We start from the raw sequence: 15,625 nt of genomic DNA, 5'->3' as shown, positions 1-15,625 counted from the left end.
GACCCCTTGAGAGACCATATGCTGGTGCGGTTGGCCCTGGGTTCCTCCTAATGCAAGACAATGCTAGACCTCATGTGGCTGGAGTGTGTCAGCAGTTCCTGCAAGAGGAAGGCATTGATGCTATGGACTGGCCCGCCCGTTCCCCAGACCTGAATCCAATTGAGCACATCTGGGACATCATGTCGCTCCATCCACCAACGACTGTCCAGGAGTTGGCGGATGCTTTAGTCCAGGTCTGGGAGGAGACCATCTGCCACCTCATCAGGAGCATGCCCAGGCGTTGTATGGAGGTCATACAGGCACGTGGAGGCCACACACACTACTGAGCCTCATTTTGACTTGTTTTAAGGACATTACATCAATGTTGGATCAGCCTGTAGTGTGGTTTTCCACTTTAATTTTGAGTGTGACTCCAAATCTAGACCTCCATGGGTTGATAAATTTGATTTCCATTGATAATTTGTGTGATTTTGTTGTCGGCACATTCAACTATGTAAAGAAAAAAAGTATTTAATAAGAATATTTCATTCATTCAGATCTAGGATGTGTTATTTTAGTGTTCCCTTTATGTTTTTGAGCAGTGTATATAAAAGAGGCAGTTGTAGCTATATAGAGATCTAGCGTGCTACAGTAGCTAGGCTACTCAGCTACAACACGGGCAAGATTATATGCTAGTCATGACACCCACCCAAAGTTTGCTTGGTGATGTTAAATACATCAACATCAGTCCTAATAGACGGTTACATTTTCAGTTCTCGTGACTTAGTAATATCATGCTAATGAACTGTAGGACAATGAGCTAGAGCTAGCTAACAAATAAAACCACGTGTTGTATTTATTTTACAATCCACAATGCCAGGATTACACCTGTAGGTTGCTACTGGCTTTCGATTTGATTATCCTTAATGTTTTAATAGTCTGGTGTATTCATTAGGATAACAGTTTACGATTTAAGAACCAACACTTCAGGTTTCTATTGGACAAATGTATTTAGACCCCTGCCCAATCGGCGGAATTAATACACCACGGGTTCTTCTCTGCCTTGTGAAATGCTTAATTCTCGACTAAGACTTTGGCTAAATCTTCTAAATTCGTGGTGGTGGATTAAATGCTAGTTTATAATAGACCAGTGTCACAGCTTGACAAAAAGGCTAGTTAGCTAACAGCAATGTTGGTTACAACACACAGGACCTGTACATTAAGTTATAGCATAACAATAGTTACATGACATTAGCGAACTGTTCGTTAAAATAGAGGATTTAGCTAGGTAATACTAACGGGCAACAAACACCATGACCATGCGACCACCACCACGGATGGGCCTACAAGGAAAACATAACGGAAGGCTAGCTAAAGGAGTTAACTAGCTAGCTAAATTTCACAAAACATCGACAGTTAACATGTTTTGGAAAATGGAACAGCAATATTAAATTATATAACTCCACAAAGCAATGTAACAAGGAGTCGGATTCCATTCACATGGCACAATGGATTGATGCGTCAGAGACGCAACTAGTTAGGAAAACTAGCATGGCTAGTTAAGTGAATGGGATTTTAGAAAGGAATCCGTTCAAAACGCAAGACTCAGCGTTCAAGTGCGTGGCTGTGAAATCCATGTAATAACTGACTGTGGGTGTTCGAAAGTAGTACCTGGCATCTCGTGCTTTCGCGTTACTTCAAGCAGACAAATTAACGTATTTCCAACAACACACTTTCCTTGCGAGGCTAGCTAAACGACATTAGAAACACCTTGGTCTGTATGCTTGAACAAACATCAAACACGCGCCCCCTCCAGTCTCTTTCAACAAAAACACACGCGCGTGTAGCGGAGTGGTACGAAAAGGTAAGTCTATGGGCTTTATTTGTTGAATATTGGAATAGAAACAAAAGTATACCAGCCTGTTACTAAACAGTTGTTGCTTGTGACACAGTAGATAGCTCTAGTTCAAAGCAATGCTAGTATTAAAAAAATAACACGTTGTTGGCTAGCAGAGTAAACAACGTTGTTAGCTAGCTAACGGACAATGCAAAGTGTGTTTTCTGAAAATCATTAACGTTATATCCTTTATAGTTACCTACTTAGCTTTGTTTTGATATTCAACTGTCAAGCAAAACGAACAATACGAGCATTCTGAATAAAAATAAACAGGCACAGCAATTAACTTAGCGACTTACCAATAAACTACTCACCAACCAAATTGAGATGTGATAAACAAAACCCGTCCTAAAAACAACGGCGGCGTCTCCTATCTTCCCGGAAATGCGAAAGAACCACACCACAAGACAGTAGAATACATCCGTTTAAGCCTCGTAAATATGCGTCTTTGTCAGTTTTCTCCCATTATTGTCCATAGAGAAACTCGAAAATCACGATTTGTGCCACAAAGGCGAGCCAGGAAAACGGTCACGTGGTACCGATTGTCCAACTGTATACTCAGAACCGTCGATAAGCCCCCCTTCCTTTGTTACTGTTGCAACCTCAGACAACATTTTCCTGGGAAGCTCAATTTCCATAGCCTTGGGAAGTAGGGGTGCTGACAGGGTTGGGTTTGTTACTTTCTAAGTGTAATCCGTTACTCTTACATGTCCAAAAATTGTAATCAGTAACGTACCTTTTGGATTACCCAAACTCGGTAACGTAATCTGATTACATTACGTTACTTTTAAATTACTTTCCCCCTTAAGAGGCATTAGAACAGGGGTGTCAAACTCATTTCGCATCGTGGGCCACATACGGCCTAGGGAGATGTCAAGTGGGCCGGACCATTAAAATTATACCATACTCTGCTATAAATAACCAAAATATCATGTCTTTCCTTTGTTTTGGTGTAAAGAAGCACAAGAACATTAGGAAAATATTGAAATTTAATGAACTATCCTTTTACAAAACATTTCATGAAACACCTCATATTTCCTTAGACAAATGTGCAATTTACTTTTATCATTCACAAATATGCATTGCAACTGATCCCACTGATTGTACAAAGGCACAAAACTTTAATTGGTACTGAAAAATATAGTAATGCAGTCAATATAGTCAATATATATAGTCAATGTCTCATATTATCAACTCCTCGAATAAATATGGCCAGTTGGGCCACGTCTGTGATGTCAGTGCTCTCGTCAATTGCCACGGAAAATGCAATAAATGACTTGACTCTCTGTTTCAATTGGCTGTCTACATCTGCCGATAGTTCCGAAATCCTCTCTGCTATAGTATTCCTCGTCAGGCTAATATTGGCAAAAGCTTGTCGTTTCTCGGGACATACAAGTTCAGCCGCCTTCATCATGCATCGTTTAACAAAGTCACCGTCGGAATACGGCTTCGATGCTAATGCTATTTCGCTAGCAATTAGGTAGCTGGCTTTTACCGCTGCTTCACTGACTTCTCGGCTCTGGATGAAAGTTGACTGCTGTTTCCTCAGACCCGCCAGCAATTCGTTAATCTTATCTCTTCTCAGTTGTCCTTGCAAGCCGTCATATTTTTCGCTGTGATGAGTCTCGTAGTGGCGTCGAATATTATATTCCTTCAATACCGAAACTTGTTGCAAACACACCAAGCACAAAGGTTTTCCGTGCATCTCTGTAAATAAATAGGATGTGGTCCATTTTTCTTTGAAAATTCTACACTCCTTATCTACTTTTCTCCGTTTGGATAACAACATTTTGGCTAATGAGGGTGTAGCGGAGAGGTAGAGACCAAGGTATTAACAACGTCGTAACAAGCAGCGGATGGCGCATTGATACCATCTGCTGTTTTCAGTCTGTCTCAGTGATGCGGCTTGTCTTCTACTCTGATGGAAAGAGTGCGCCCCTTAGCGGATAATCCATGAATTGCAGCGAATTAAAAATATTAATTCCATGTCTTTTATGCATTTTTTCCACTTTCAAATTATCCTGCGGGCCTGATCGAACTTCCTAGGGGGCCGGTTCCGGCCCGCGGGCCGTATGTTTGACACCCCTGCATTAGAAGAAGACATCGATGTATGTTACCAATTGAACAACATCTATTGCAGGATAAATCAACGTTAAAGTTTACATAGCTGGCCATATATGGATGTTACATTTTACTTTATGGGTTGGTTTTGTAGGCTTCTTCTAACCCAATTGCTTTCTACTACATATAATAATACGATTTAATTATATATTTACATTAGAAACCAAAGTCTATCAGAATTCCAGTCATTCCAATGCATGTTATACCCCTTGATCTTCAAGAATAGGACTTGGAAATATGGAAGTATAGATTAACCAAATAGTTTTACCTGAGCATGACCCCAAAAATAAGGACTTATTAGCCAGCCCTACTCTACTCAAATTGACTCATTGATTGAAGTTGAAAAATAAATGCTGTGCTCATGGAATGGCATGCTTTGAGCACTACTGAAAAGTGCTATTTACATGTGAAAAATGAATGCCATATGCTGCATTTGCTACAGGCCTATTGTTTACCTTTTAGTTGGTGACACTTTGATGTCTTGCTAATATGCAGCTGTTTAAAGGGCAAATCCATGAAACAATAATAAAACGGTTGTCCCAACTCTGTTTTGGTAAAAAGCTGAGGGATGTGCCTGGAGAAATGTAACCACTCTCAGATTAATAGACAGAGCTATGGATGTAAGGACTGCCTCATAACATGGTTAACCCAACAATTTTTACATCCATGATATACATCCATCATAAAAATTGTTGTTAACCATGTTATGAGGCTAATACAGTGTTTGTTTACATTTACAATGTTTGCAAACATTGGAGTAAAACAAGTTTATATTTTGGGTTCTCATGGAGTGTGACAGTTGAACTAAGCTCATGAGGCATTTATAAGTTATATTCTTCAAGAATCAATCGATATATATATATATATATATATATATATATATGCTACCGTTCAAAAGATTGAGGTCAGATAGAAATGTCTTTGTTTTCAATGAAAACATACATGAACTGAGTTGCAAATGGAATAGGAAATATATATAGTCAAGATGTTGACAAGGTTATAAATAAGGATTTTTAATTGAAATAATAATTGTGTCCTTCAAACTTTGCTTTCGTCAAAGAATCCTCCATTTGCAACAATTACAGCCTTGCAGACCTTTGGTATTCTAGTTGTCAATTTGTTTAAGTAATCTTAAGAGATTTCACCCATGCTTCCGGAAGCACCTCCCATAAATTGGATTGGATTGATGGACACTTCTTACGTACCATACGGTCAAGCTGCTCCCACAAATAAAATAAATCAAATGTATTTATATAGCCCTTCTTACATCAGCTGATATCTCAAAGTGCTGTACAGAAACCCAGCCTAAAACCCCAAACAGCAAGCAATGCAGGTGTAGAAGCACGATGGCTAGGAAAAAACTCCCTAGAAAGGCCAAAACCTAGGAAGAAACCTAGAGAGGAATCATGCTATGAGGGGTGGCCAGTCCTTTTCTGGCTGTGCCGGGTGGAGATTATAACAGAACATGGCCAAGATGTTCAAATGTTCATAAATGACCAGCATGGTCAAATAATAATAATCACAGTAGTTGTCGAGGGTGCAGCAAGTCAGCACATCAGATGTCAGTTGGCTTTTCATAGCCGATCATTAAGAGTATTAAGAGTATTGAAATTGAGTATTGAGTTGAGTTGAGATTGAGTATTGAGTTGAAAACAGCAGGTCTGGGACAGGTAGCACATCCGGTGAACAGGTCAGGGTTCCATAGCCGCAGGCAGAATAGTTGAAACTGGAGCAGCAGCACCGCCAGGTGGACTGGGGACAGCAAGGAGTCATCATGCCAGGTAGTCCTGAGGCATGGTCCTAGGGCTCAGGTCCTCCGAGAGAGAGAATTAGAGAGAGTATACTACAATTCATACAGGACACCGGATAAGACAGGAGAAGTACTCCAGATGTAACAAACTGACCCTAGCCCCCCGACACAAACTAGTGCAGCATAAATACTGGAGGCTGAGACAGGAGGGGTCAGGAGACACTGTGGCCCCATCCGAAGATGGGCCACAGCTCAATAGGCTTGAGATCCAGTGACTGTACTGGCCACTCCATTATAGACAGAATACCAGCTGACTAGTTCTTCCTTAAATAGTTATTGCATAGTTTGGTGCTGTGCTTTGGGTCATTCTCCTGTTTGTAGGAGGAAATTGGCTCCAATTAAGCGCTGTCCACAGGGTATGGTATGGTGTTGTAAAATGGAGTGATAGCCTTCCTTCTTCAAGATCCCTTTTACTATGTACAAATGTAGGAAAAAGGAAACCGCACACTACTCTTGGTCGTATCACTGATCTTTAATAAGCTTATGTATCGGCCTCACGGCCTTCATCAGAGCTTTTGACGAAGGCCGTGAGGCCGATACGTAAGCCTATTAAAGATCAGTGATATTACCAAGAGCAGTGTTCGGCTTCCGTTTTCCTTCATCGTGTTCAGTTGTTTGCCATGCACCTACAAATAAGATTGCTCAGATGTGTGAGTGCCTTTTGGACCCTGTACAAATGTCCCACTTCACCACCACCAAAGCACCCCCAGACCATCACATTGCAACTACCATGCTTGACAGATGGTGTCAAGCACTCCTCCAGCATCTTTTCATTTTTTCTGTGTCTCACAAATGTTCTTCTTTGTGATCCGAACACCTCAAACTTAGATTTGTCTGTCCATAACACTTTTTTCTAATCTTCCTCTGTCCCATCTCGGTGTTCTTTTGCCCATCTTAATCTTTTATTTTTATTGGCCAGTCTGAGATATGGCTTTTTCTTTGCAACTCTGCCTAGAAGGCCAGCATCCCGGAGTCGCCTCTTCACTGTTGACGTTGAGACTTCTGTTTTGCAGGTACAATTTAATGAAGCTGCCAGTTGAGGACTTGTGAGGCGTCTGTTTCTCAAACTAGACACTAATGTACTTGTCCTCTTGCTCAGTTGTGCATCGGGGCCTCCCACTTCTCTTTATATTCTGGTTAGCGCCCGTTTGCGCTGTTCTGTGAAGGGAGTGGTACACAGCGTTGTACGAGATCTTAAGTTTCATGGCAATTTCTCGCACGGTTTAGCCTTCATTTCTTAGAACAAGAATAGACTGATGGGAGGCCGAGCAGTTGCCATACCAGGCAGGGATGCAACCTGTCAGGATGCTCTCAATGGTGCAGCTGTAAACCCTTTTGGGGATCTGAGGACCCATGCCAAATCTTCTCAGTCTCCTGGGGGGGGGGGTAGCTTTTGTTGTTCCCTCTTCATGTCTGTCTTGGTGTGCTTGGACCATGTTAGTTTGTTGGTGATATGTACGCCAAGGAACTTGAAGCTCTCAACCAGCTTCACTACAGCCCCGTCGATGAGAATGGGGGCGTGCTCGGTTCTCCTTTTACTGTAGTTTACAATCATCTCCTTTGTCTTGATCACGTTGAGGGAGAGGTTGTTGTCCTTGCACCACACGGTCAGGTCTCTGACCTCCTCCCTATAGGCTGTCTCATTGTTGTTGGTGATCAGGCCTACCACTGTTGTGTCATTGGCAGACTTAATGATGGTGTTGGATGCGTGCCTGGCCGTGCAGTCATGAGTGAACAAGGAGTATAGGAGGGGACTGAGCACACACCCCTTATGGGCCACAGTGTTGAGGAGCAGTGTGGTGGATTGTTACCTACCCTTACCACCTGGGGGCGGCCCGTCAGGAAGACCAGGATCCAGTTGCAGAGGGAGGTGTTTAGGTCCTTAGCTTATTGATGAGCTTTGAGGGCACTATGGTGTTGAACGCTGAGCTGTAGTCAATGAATAGCATTCTCACATAGGTGTTCCTTTTGTCCAAGTGTGAAAGGGCAGTGTGGAGTGCAATAGAGATGGCATCATCTGTGGATCTGTCGGGGCGGTATGCAAATCAAATCAAATCAAATTTTATTTGTCACATACACATGGTTAGCAGATGTTAATGCGAGTGTAGCGAAATGCTTGTGCTTCTAGTTCCGACAATGCAGTGATAACCAACAAGTAATCTAACTAACAATTCCAAAACTACTGTCTTATACACAGTGTAAGGGGATAAAGAATATGTACATAAGGATATATGAATGAGTGATGGTACAGAGCAGCATACAGTAGATGGTATCGAGTACAGTATATACATATGAGATGAGTATGTAGACAAAGTAAACAAAGTGGCATAGTTAAAGTGGCTAGTGATACATGTATTACATAAGGATGCAGTCAATGATGTAGAGTACAGTATATACGTATGCATATGAGATGAATAATGTAGGGTAAGTAACATTATATAAGGTAGCATTGTTTAAAGTGGCTAGTGATATATTTAAATCATTTCCCATCAATTCCCATTATTAAAGTGGCTGGAGTTGGGTCAGTGTCAATGACAGTGTGTTGGCAGCAACCACTCAATGTTAGTGGTGGCTGTTTAACAGTCTGATGGCCTTGAGATAGAAGCTGTTTTTCAGTCTCTCTGTCCCAGCTTTGATGCACCTGTACTGACCTCGCCTTCTGGATGATAGCGGGGTGAACAGGCAGTGGTTCGGGTGGTTGATGTCCTTGATGATCTTTATGGCCTTCCTGTAACATCGGGTGGTGTAGGTGTCCTGGAGGGCAGGTAGTTTGCCCCCGGTGATGCGTTGTGCAGACCTCACTACCCTCTGGAGAGCATTACGGTTGAGGGCGGAGCAGTTGCCGTACCAGGCGGTGATGCAGCCCGCCAGGATGCTCTCGATTGTGCATCTGTAGAAGTTTGTGAGTGCTTTTGGTGACAAGCTGAATTTCTTCAGACTCCTGAGGTTGAAGAGGCGCTGCTGCGCCTTCTTCACGACGCTGTCAGTGTGAGTGGACCAATTCAGTTTGTCTGTGATGTGTATGCCGAGGAACTTAAAACTTGCTACCCTCTCCACTACTGTTCCATCGATGTGGATAGGGGGGTGTTCCCTCTGCTGTTTCCTGAAGTCCACAATCATCTCCTTAGTTTTGTTGACGTTGAGTGTGAGGTTATTTTCCTGACACCACACTCCGAGGGCCCTCACCTCCTCCCTGTAGGCCGTCTCATCGTTGTTGGTAATCAAGCCTACCACTGTTGTGTCATCCGCAAACTTGATGATTGAGTTGGAGGCGTGCGTGGCCACGCAGTCGTGGGTGAACAGGGAGTACAGGAGAGGGCTCAGAACGCACCCTTGTGGGGCCCCCGTGTTGAGGATCAGCGGGGAGGAGATGTTGTTGCCTACCCTCACCACCTGGGGGGCGGCCCGTCAGGAAGTCCAGTACCCAGTTGCACAGGGTGGGGTCGAGACCCAGGGTCTCGAGCTTGATGACGAGCTTGGAGGGTACTATGGTGTTGAATGCCGAGCTGTAGTCGATGAACAGCATTCTCACATAGGTATTCCTCTTGTCCAGGTGGGTTAGGGCAGTGTGCAGTGTGGTTGAGATTGCATCGTCTGTGGACCTATTTGGGCGGTAAGCAAATTGGAGTGGCTCTAGGGTGTCAGATAGGGTGGAGGTGATATGGTCCTTGACTAGTCTCTCAAAGCTCTTCATGATGACGGAAGTGAGTGCTACGGGGCGGTAGTCGTTTAGCTCAGTTAGCTTTCTTGGGAACAGGAACAATGGTGGCCCTCTTGAAGCATGTGGGAACAGCAGACTGGTATAGGGATTGATTAAATATGTCCGTAAACACACCGGCCAGCTGGTCTGCGCATGCTCTGAGGGCGCGGCTGGGGATGCCGTCTGGGCCTGCAGCCTTGCGAGGGTTAACACGTTTAAATGTCTTACTCACCTCGGCTGCAGTGAAGGAGAGACCGCATGTTTTCGTTGCAGGCCGTGTCAGTGGCACTGTATTGTCCTCAAAGCGGGCAAAAAAGTTATTTAGTCTGCCTGGGAGCAAGACATCCTGGTCCGTGACTGGGCTGGGTTTCTTCTTGTAGTCCGTGATTGACTGTAGACCCTGCCACTTGCCTCTTGTGTCTGAGCCGTTAAATTGAGATTCCACTTTGTCTCTGTACTGACGCTTAGCTTGTTTAATAGCCTTGCGGAGGGAATAGCTGCACTGTTTGTATTCAGTCATGTTTGCCAGACACCTTGCCCTGATTAAAAGCAGTGGTTCGCGCTTTCAGTTCCATGCGAATGCTGCCATCAATCCACGGTTTCTGGTTAGGGAATGTTTTTATCGTTGCTATGGGAACGACATCTTCGACGCACGTTCTAATGAACTCGCACACCGAATCAGCGTATTCGTCAATATTTTTATCTGACGCAATACGAAACATGTCCCAGTCCACGTGATGGAAGCAGTCTTGGAGTGTGGAGTCAGCTTGGTCTGACCAGCGTTGGACAGACCTCAGCGTGGGAGCCTCTTGTTTGAGTTTCTGCCTGTAGGCAGGGATCGACAAAATGGAGTCGTGGTCAGCTTTTCCGAAAGGGGGGCGCGGTAGGGCCTTATATGCGTCGCGGAAGTTAGAGTAACAATGATCCAAGGTTTTACCACCCCTGGTTGCGCAATCGATATGCTGATAAAATTTAGGGAGTCTTGTTTTCAGATTAGCTTTGTTAAAATCCCCAGCTACAATGAATTCAGCCTCCGGATAAATGGTTTCCAGTTTGCAAAGAGTTAAATAAAGTTTGTTCAGAGCCATCGATGTGTCTGCTTGGGGGATTTATATATACAGCTGTGATTATAATCGAAGAGAATTCTCTTGGAAGATAATGCGGTCTACATTTGATTGTGAGGAATTCTAAATCAGGTGAACAGAAGGATTTGAGTTCCTGTATGTTTCCTTCATCACACCATGTCTCGTTAGTCATGAGGCATACGCCCCCGCCACTCTTCTTACCAGAAAGATGTTTGTTTCTGTCGGCGCGATGCATGGAGAAACCCGTTGGCTGCACCGCATCGGATAGCGTCCTCCCAGTAAGCCATGTTTCCGTGAAGCAGAGAACGTTGCAGTCTCTGATGTCTCTCTGGAATGCTACCCTTGCTCGGATTTCGTCAACCTTGTTGTCAAGAGACTGGACATTGGCAAGAAGAATGCTGGGGAGTGGTGCGCGATTTGCCCTTGTTCGGAGTCTGACCAGAAGACCGCTACGTTTCCCTCGTTTTCGGAGTCGTTTTCTTGGGTCGCTGCATGCGATCCATTCCGTTGTCCTGTTTGTAAAGGCAGAACACAGGATCCGCGTCGCGGAAAACATATTCTTGGTCGTACTGATGGTGAGTTGACGCTGATCTTATATTCAGTAGTTCTTCTCGACTGTATGTAATGAAACCTAAGATAACCTGGGGTACTAATGTAAGAAATAACACGTTAAAAAAAACTGCATAGTTTCCTAGGAACGCGAAGCGAGGCGGCCATCTCTGTCGGCGCCGGAAGTAAGTGGGTCTAGGGTTTCTGGGATAATGGTGTTGATTTGAGCCACGACCAGTCTTTCAAAGCATTTCATGGCTACAGATGTGAGTGCTACGGGTCTGTCGTCATTTAGGCAGGTTACCTTGATGTTATTGGGAACAGGGACTATGGTGGTCTGCTTGAAACATGTTGGTATTACAGACTCAGACAGGGAGAGGTTGAAAATGTCAGTGAAGACACTTGACACTTGGTCAGCGCATGCTCGGAGTACAGGTCCTGGTAATCCGTCTGGCCCTGCGGCCCTGTGAATGTTGACTTGTTTAAAGGTCTTACTCGCATCGGCTGCGGAGAGCGTGATCACACAGTCGTCCGGAATAGTTGATGCTCTAATGCATGTTTCAGTGTTACTTGAATCGACGCGAGCATAGAAGTTTTTTAGCTCGTCTGGTAGGCTCGTGACACTGGGCAGCTCTCAGCTGTGCTTCCCTTTGTAGTCTTTGCCTGTTTTATGGTTCGTCGGATGGCATAGCGAGATTTCTTATAATCTTCCGCTCCTTGAAAGTGGCAGCTCTACCCTTTAGCTCAGTGTGAATGTTGCCTGTCATCCATTTTCTTCTGGTTGGGGTATGTACGTACAGTCACTGTGGGGCCAACGTCATCGATGCACTTTTTGATGAAGCCAGTGACTATTGTGGTGTACTCCTCAATGCCATCGGAAGATTCCCGGAACAAACAGTCCTGTAGTTTAGCATCTGCTTCATCTAACCACTTTTTTATAGACTGAGTCACTGGTGCTTCCTGCTTTAATTTTTGCTTGTAAGCAGGAATCAGGAGGATAGAATTATGGTCAGATTTGCCAAATGGAGGGCGAGGGAGAGCTTTGTACACGTCTCTGTGTGTGGAGTAAATTAAGAGTTTTTTTCCCTCTGGTTGCACATTTAACATGCTGATAGAAATTAGGTAAAACAGAATTAAGTTTCCCTGGATTAAAGTCCCAGCCCACTTGGAGTGCTGCCTCTGGATGAGCATTTTCCTGTTTGCTTATGGTGGTATACAGCTCATTGAGTGCGGTTTTAGTTCCAGCATCGGTCTGTGGTGGTATGTAGACAGCTATGGAAAATACAGATGAAAACTCTCAAGATAGATAGTGTGGTCTACAGCTTATCATGAGATACTCTACCTCAGGCTAGCAAAACCTTGAGACTTCCTTAGACATCATGCACCAGCTGTTGTTTACAAATATACATAGGCCCCCGCCCCATGTCTTACCAGAGGCTGCTGTTCTATCCTGCCGATAGAGTGTATAACCCACCAGCTGTATGTTATTAATGTCGTTGTTCAGCCACGACTCTGTGAAACAGAAGATATTACAGTTTTTATATATGTGCTTTCAGTTCGTCCCATTAATTTTCCAGCTATTGAACGTTGGCTAACAGTACAGACGGCAAAGGCAGATTAGCCACTTGTCGCCTGAACCTCACGAAATCTCTGTTTCTTTCTCCAGCGAATGACGGGGATGGGGGCCTGTTCGGGTGTTTGGAGTATATCCTACCTGTCCAACTCATTAAAGAAAAATTATTCATCCAATTCGAGGTGAGTAATCGCTGTTCTGATGTCCAGAAGATCTTTTCGGTCATAAGAGGTGGTAGCAGCAACATTATGTACAAAATAAGTTACAAACAATGCGAAAAAACAAACAAAATAGCATGGTTGGTTAAGAGCCAATAAAACGGCAGCCATCTTCTCCGGCGCCATCTTTCACATACTGTAGTTAAGAATGTAATACTAAGTGTATGGTGTGTAAAAAGCTTTTAGTAGCCCATGTGCCTCACCCTAATAATTTGGTCCTTTTCCCCCTCATAACTTAGTCTACCTTTCTAACTTGGTGGTGCACATGTAGCCTATAACTGATTTTAGATAAATGTCATCATCGAATATTGTATGAGCATTTATTGTCTGCTTATATGCCCCCTTTATTTATCCTAGTGTTCGGACTTGGTGTACAGGGAGAATACTGTAAGAACAGCCTATGTTCTGAATTCTGTTAATGTACATTTCAAAAGTGCTGAACAAATAGTTATATTAACTATGTCCGTCTTAGCTCGTTCATTAATGTCTTAATCAAAATTACTGCATTGCCTCTTATCTCTTATCCGCTAATCGTTCCCTTATTCCATAGTTTGTACATCTCAATTATCAGTAGAAACCATATTTACTTCTTATGGCTGTGGGGGCAGTATAGAGTAGCTTGGATGAATAAGTTGCCCAAAGTAAATGGCCTGCGCCTCAGTCTCAGTTGCTAATATATGCATATTATTATTAGTACTGGATAGAAAACACTCTAAAGTTTCTAAAACTGTTCGAATGATGTCTGTGATTATAACATAACTCATATGGCAGGCAAAATCCTGAGTTGAAATCAAAACAGGAAGTGAGAAATCTGAGCTTTGTATGTATTCACCAGAGTCCCCAATGAAATCCCCTTGAGATATTAATGATGTTGCACTGCCTAGGGGTTCTACTATATGTCAACCAAATTTGAATGAGACTTCTATGGTGTTGAATGAGAGCATGGGACTGTCATTTGTTTTTTCAACAGGACAATGACCCAACACACCTCCAGGCTGTGTAAGAGATATTTTACCAAGAAGGAGAGTGATGGAGTGCTGCATCAGATGACCTGGCCTCCACAATCACCCAACCTTAACCCGACTGAGATGGTTTGGGATGAATTGGACCGCAGAGTGAAAGAAAAGCATTCCAGGTTAAGCTGGTTGAGAGAGTGCCAACAGTGTGCAAAGCTGTCATCAAGGCAAAGGGTGGCTACTTTGAAGAATCTTAAATATGAAATATATTTTGATTTGTTAACAATTTTTGATTCCATATGTGTTATTTCATAGTTTTGATTTCTTCACTACAATGTAGAAAATATTGAAAATAAAGAAAACCCCTGGAACGAGTAGGTGTGTCCAAACTTTTGACTGGTACTGTATATATATTTGCGCATTCAGTAAGCTTAAAATGAAATGAGTCACTCAGAAAAACATCATGACTCTTGAGTCTGTAAAAAGAGTGATTTAAAAAGAACGAATTGTTCGTGAACTGCACATCACTGCTGCATATTGAAAGTTGAGATTACCGAAAGGCTAATATTTTTGGCAAATGGTGTGGCAAGGAGTGGAATGTTATCTAAAACAACCAACCTGTACCCAGACAAAGGGTCACATTTTGCTGAAGACTCTTTCAGACAGTCGATATAATACAGTGGTTGATGCAGTGTGATAAGATAACTCCAACCGGAGAGACAGCTACCAAGCGTACATTGCAAAGAGCGCTTTGTTAACCCAGTGGGCAGAGGCTTGTTGCTTGTTCACTGGGACAGTTCTGTGTAGTTATGCTAATATATTTGAGACAAGTATTTTGCAGTGAATTTTATCCATGACTTAAAACCCCCTAGAGTCGATTTACGCACCCATGCGTCACATGGTGATGTCATTTTGTATATTGAATATCTCCCTATGTGTTTATGCTAGAGACTTACCGTTGTGGCTGCAGCGTAATCTGCCAATATAACGTTTGTGCCTTTTCCATAACATGGGGCTTGTGAAAGAGACCTTTTTGTACACATGAGAGGATCCGGACAACAAAGACATCACGTAATCGTCTGTAAAACCAGAACTGTGTGAGCTACAAACTAATATCTCATCAATATTGAAAGGGAAGACTCACAATCCACACATGCTTTTTTTTTTTACTTTTATTTAACTAGGCAAGTCAGTTAAGAGCAAATTCTTATTTTCAATGATGGCCTAGGAACAGTGGGTTAACTACCTGTTCAGGGGCAGAATGACAGATTTGTACCTTGTCAGCTCGGGGATTTGAACTTGCAACCTTTGATTACTAGTTCAACGCTCTAACCACTAGGCTACCCTGCCGCCCCTCTCCTGGTCCTGAAGGCCATCATTCTCCCCATTCCCCTGTACCTAAGCAGAGTGTTTCTCCCAGACAGAGCGACCAGCAAAAAGATAGAATGCATGATGTTTACGTTTGTCTGGGGGAGCCAGATGGAGCGACTCAAGCGCAGCACCATGTAAACAGCAGGTGAGAACCGGGGGAAGGGGTCCCAGACATCCATAACATCAGTAGGGCAAAGGGACTATCCAACTTGGTCACCAACATCCACAAGACAGACAGGAAAGCCAGCTACTTAGAACAGTACTTTGCCACCCCCATCCTCAGAACCCTCAGACTCAGCACCATCGACCACACTGTGTCCTAACGGCTGGGCAGGCTGGGCAGGCATCCTGAAAGTACAAGGACAT

At 43.5% G+C, this 15,625-nt stretch overlaps 1 protein-coding gene and 1 long non-coding RNA gene across 5 annotated transcripts in view; one reads left to right on the top strand and one right to left on the bottom strand.

The window, feature by feature from the left end:
- The window catches only part of LOC124013534 (polyadenylate-binding protein-interacting protein 2B-like), a 32,271-nt gene extending 29,806 nt beyond the window's left edge, over positions 1-2,465 (bottom strand). For 2 of the 4 annotated variants that reach the window (XM_046327843.1, XM_046327844.1), the window contains exon 1: positions 1,651-1,806. In XM_046327843.1, coding sequence (XP_046183799.1) covers positions 1,651-1,657 — 7 coding nt within the window. In that variant the 5' untranslated portion in view covers positions 1,658-1,806. Of the gene's footprint in view, positions 1-1,650; positions 1,807-2,175 lie in introns of those variants that run through there. The other 2 variants (XM_046327846.1, XM_046327845.1) reach the window with 2 other exon arrangements.
- On the top strand, positions 1,034-13,963 carry LOC124013535. Its single transcript, XR_006834889.1, has 3 exons — positions 1,034-1,843; positions 12,808-12,896; positions 13,903-13,963. It is a non-coding gene; the product is annotated as an uncharacterized LOC124013535 (long non-coding RNA).
- The last annotated feature ends 1,662 nt before the right edge of the window (positions 13,964-15,625 follow it).

Source organism: Oncorhynchus gorbuscha, linkage group LG25, assembly GCF_021184085.1.
Source record: "Oncorhynchus gorbuscha isolate QuinsamMale2020 ecotype Even-year linkage group LG25, OgorEven_v1.0, whole genome shotgun sequence".
Taxonomy (NCBI): domain Eukaryota; kingdom Metazoa; phylum Chordata; class Actinopteri; order Salmoniformes; family Salmonidae; genus Oncorhynchus; species Oncorhynchus gorbuscha.
The sequence above is the reverse complement of the archived record's forward strand: the minus strand, read 5'-3'. Positions and strand labels throughout refer to the sequence as shown.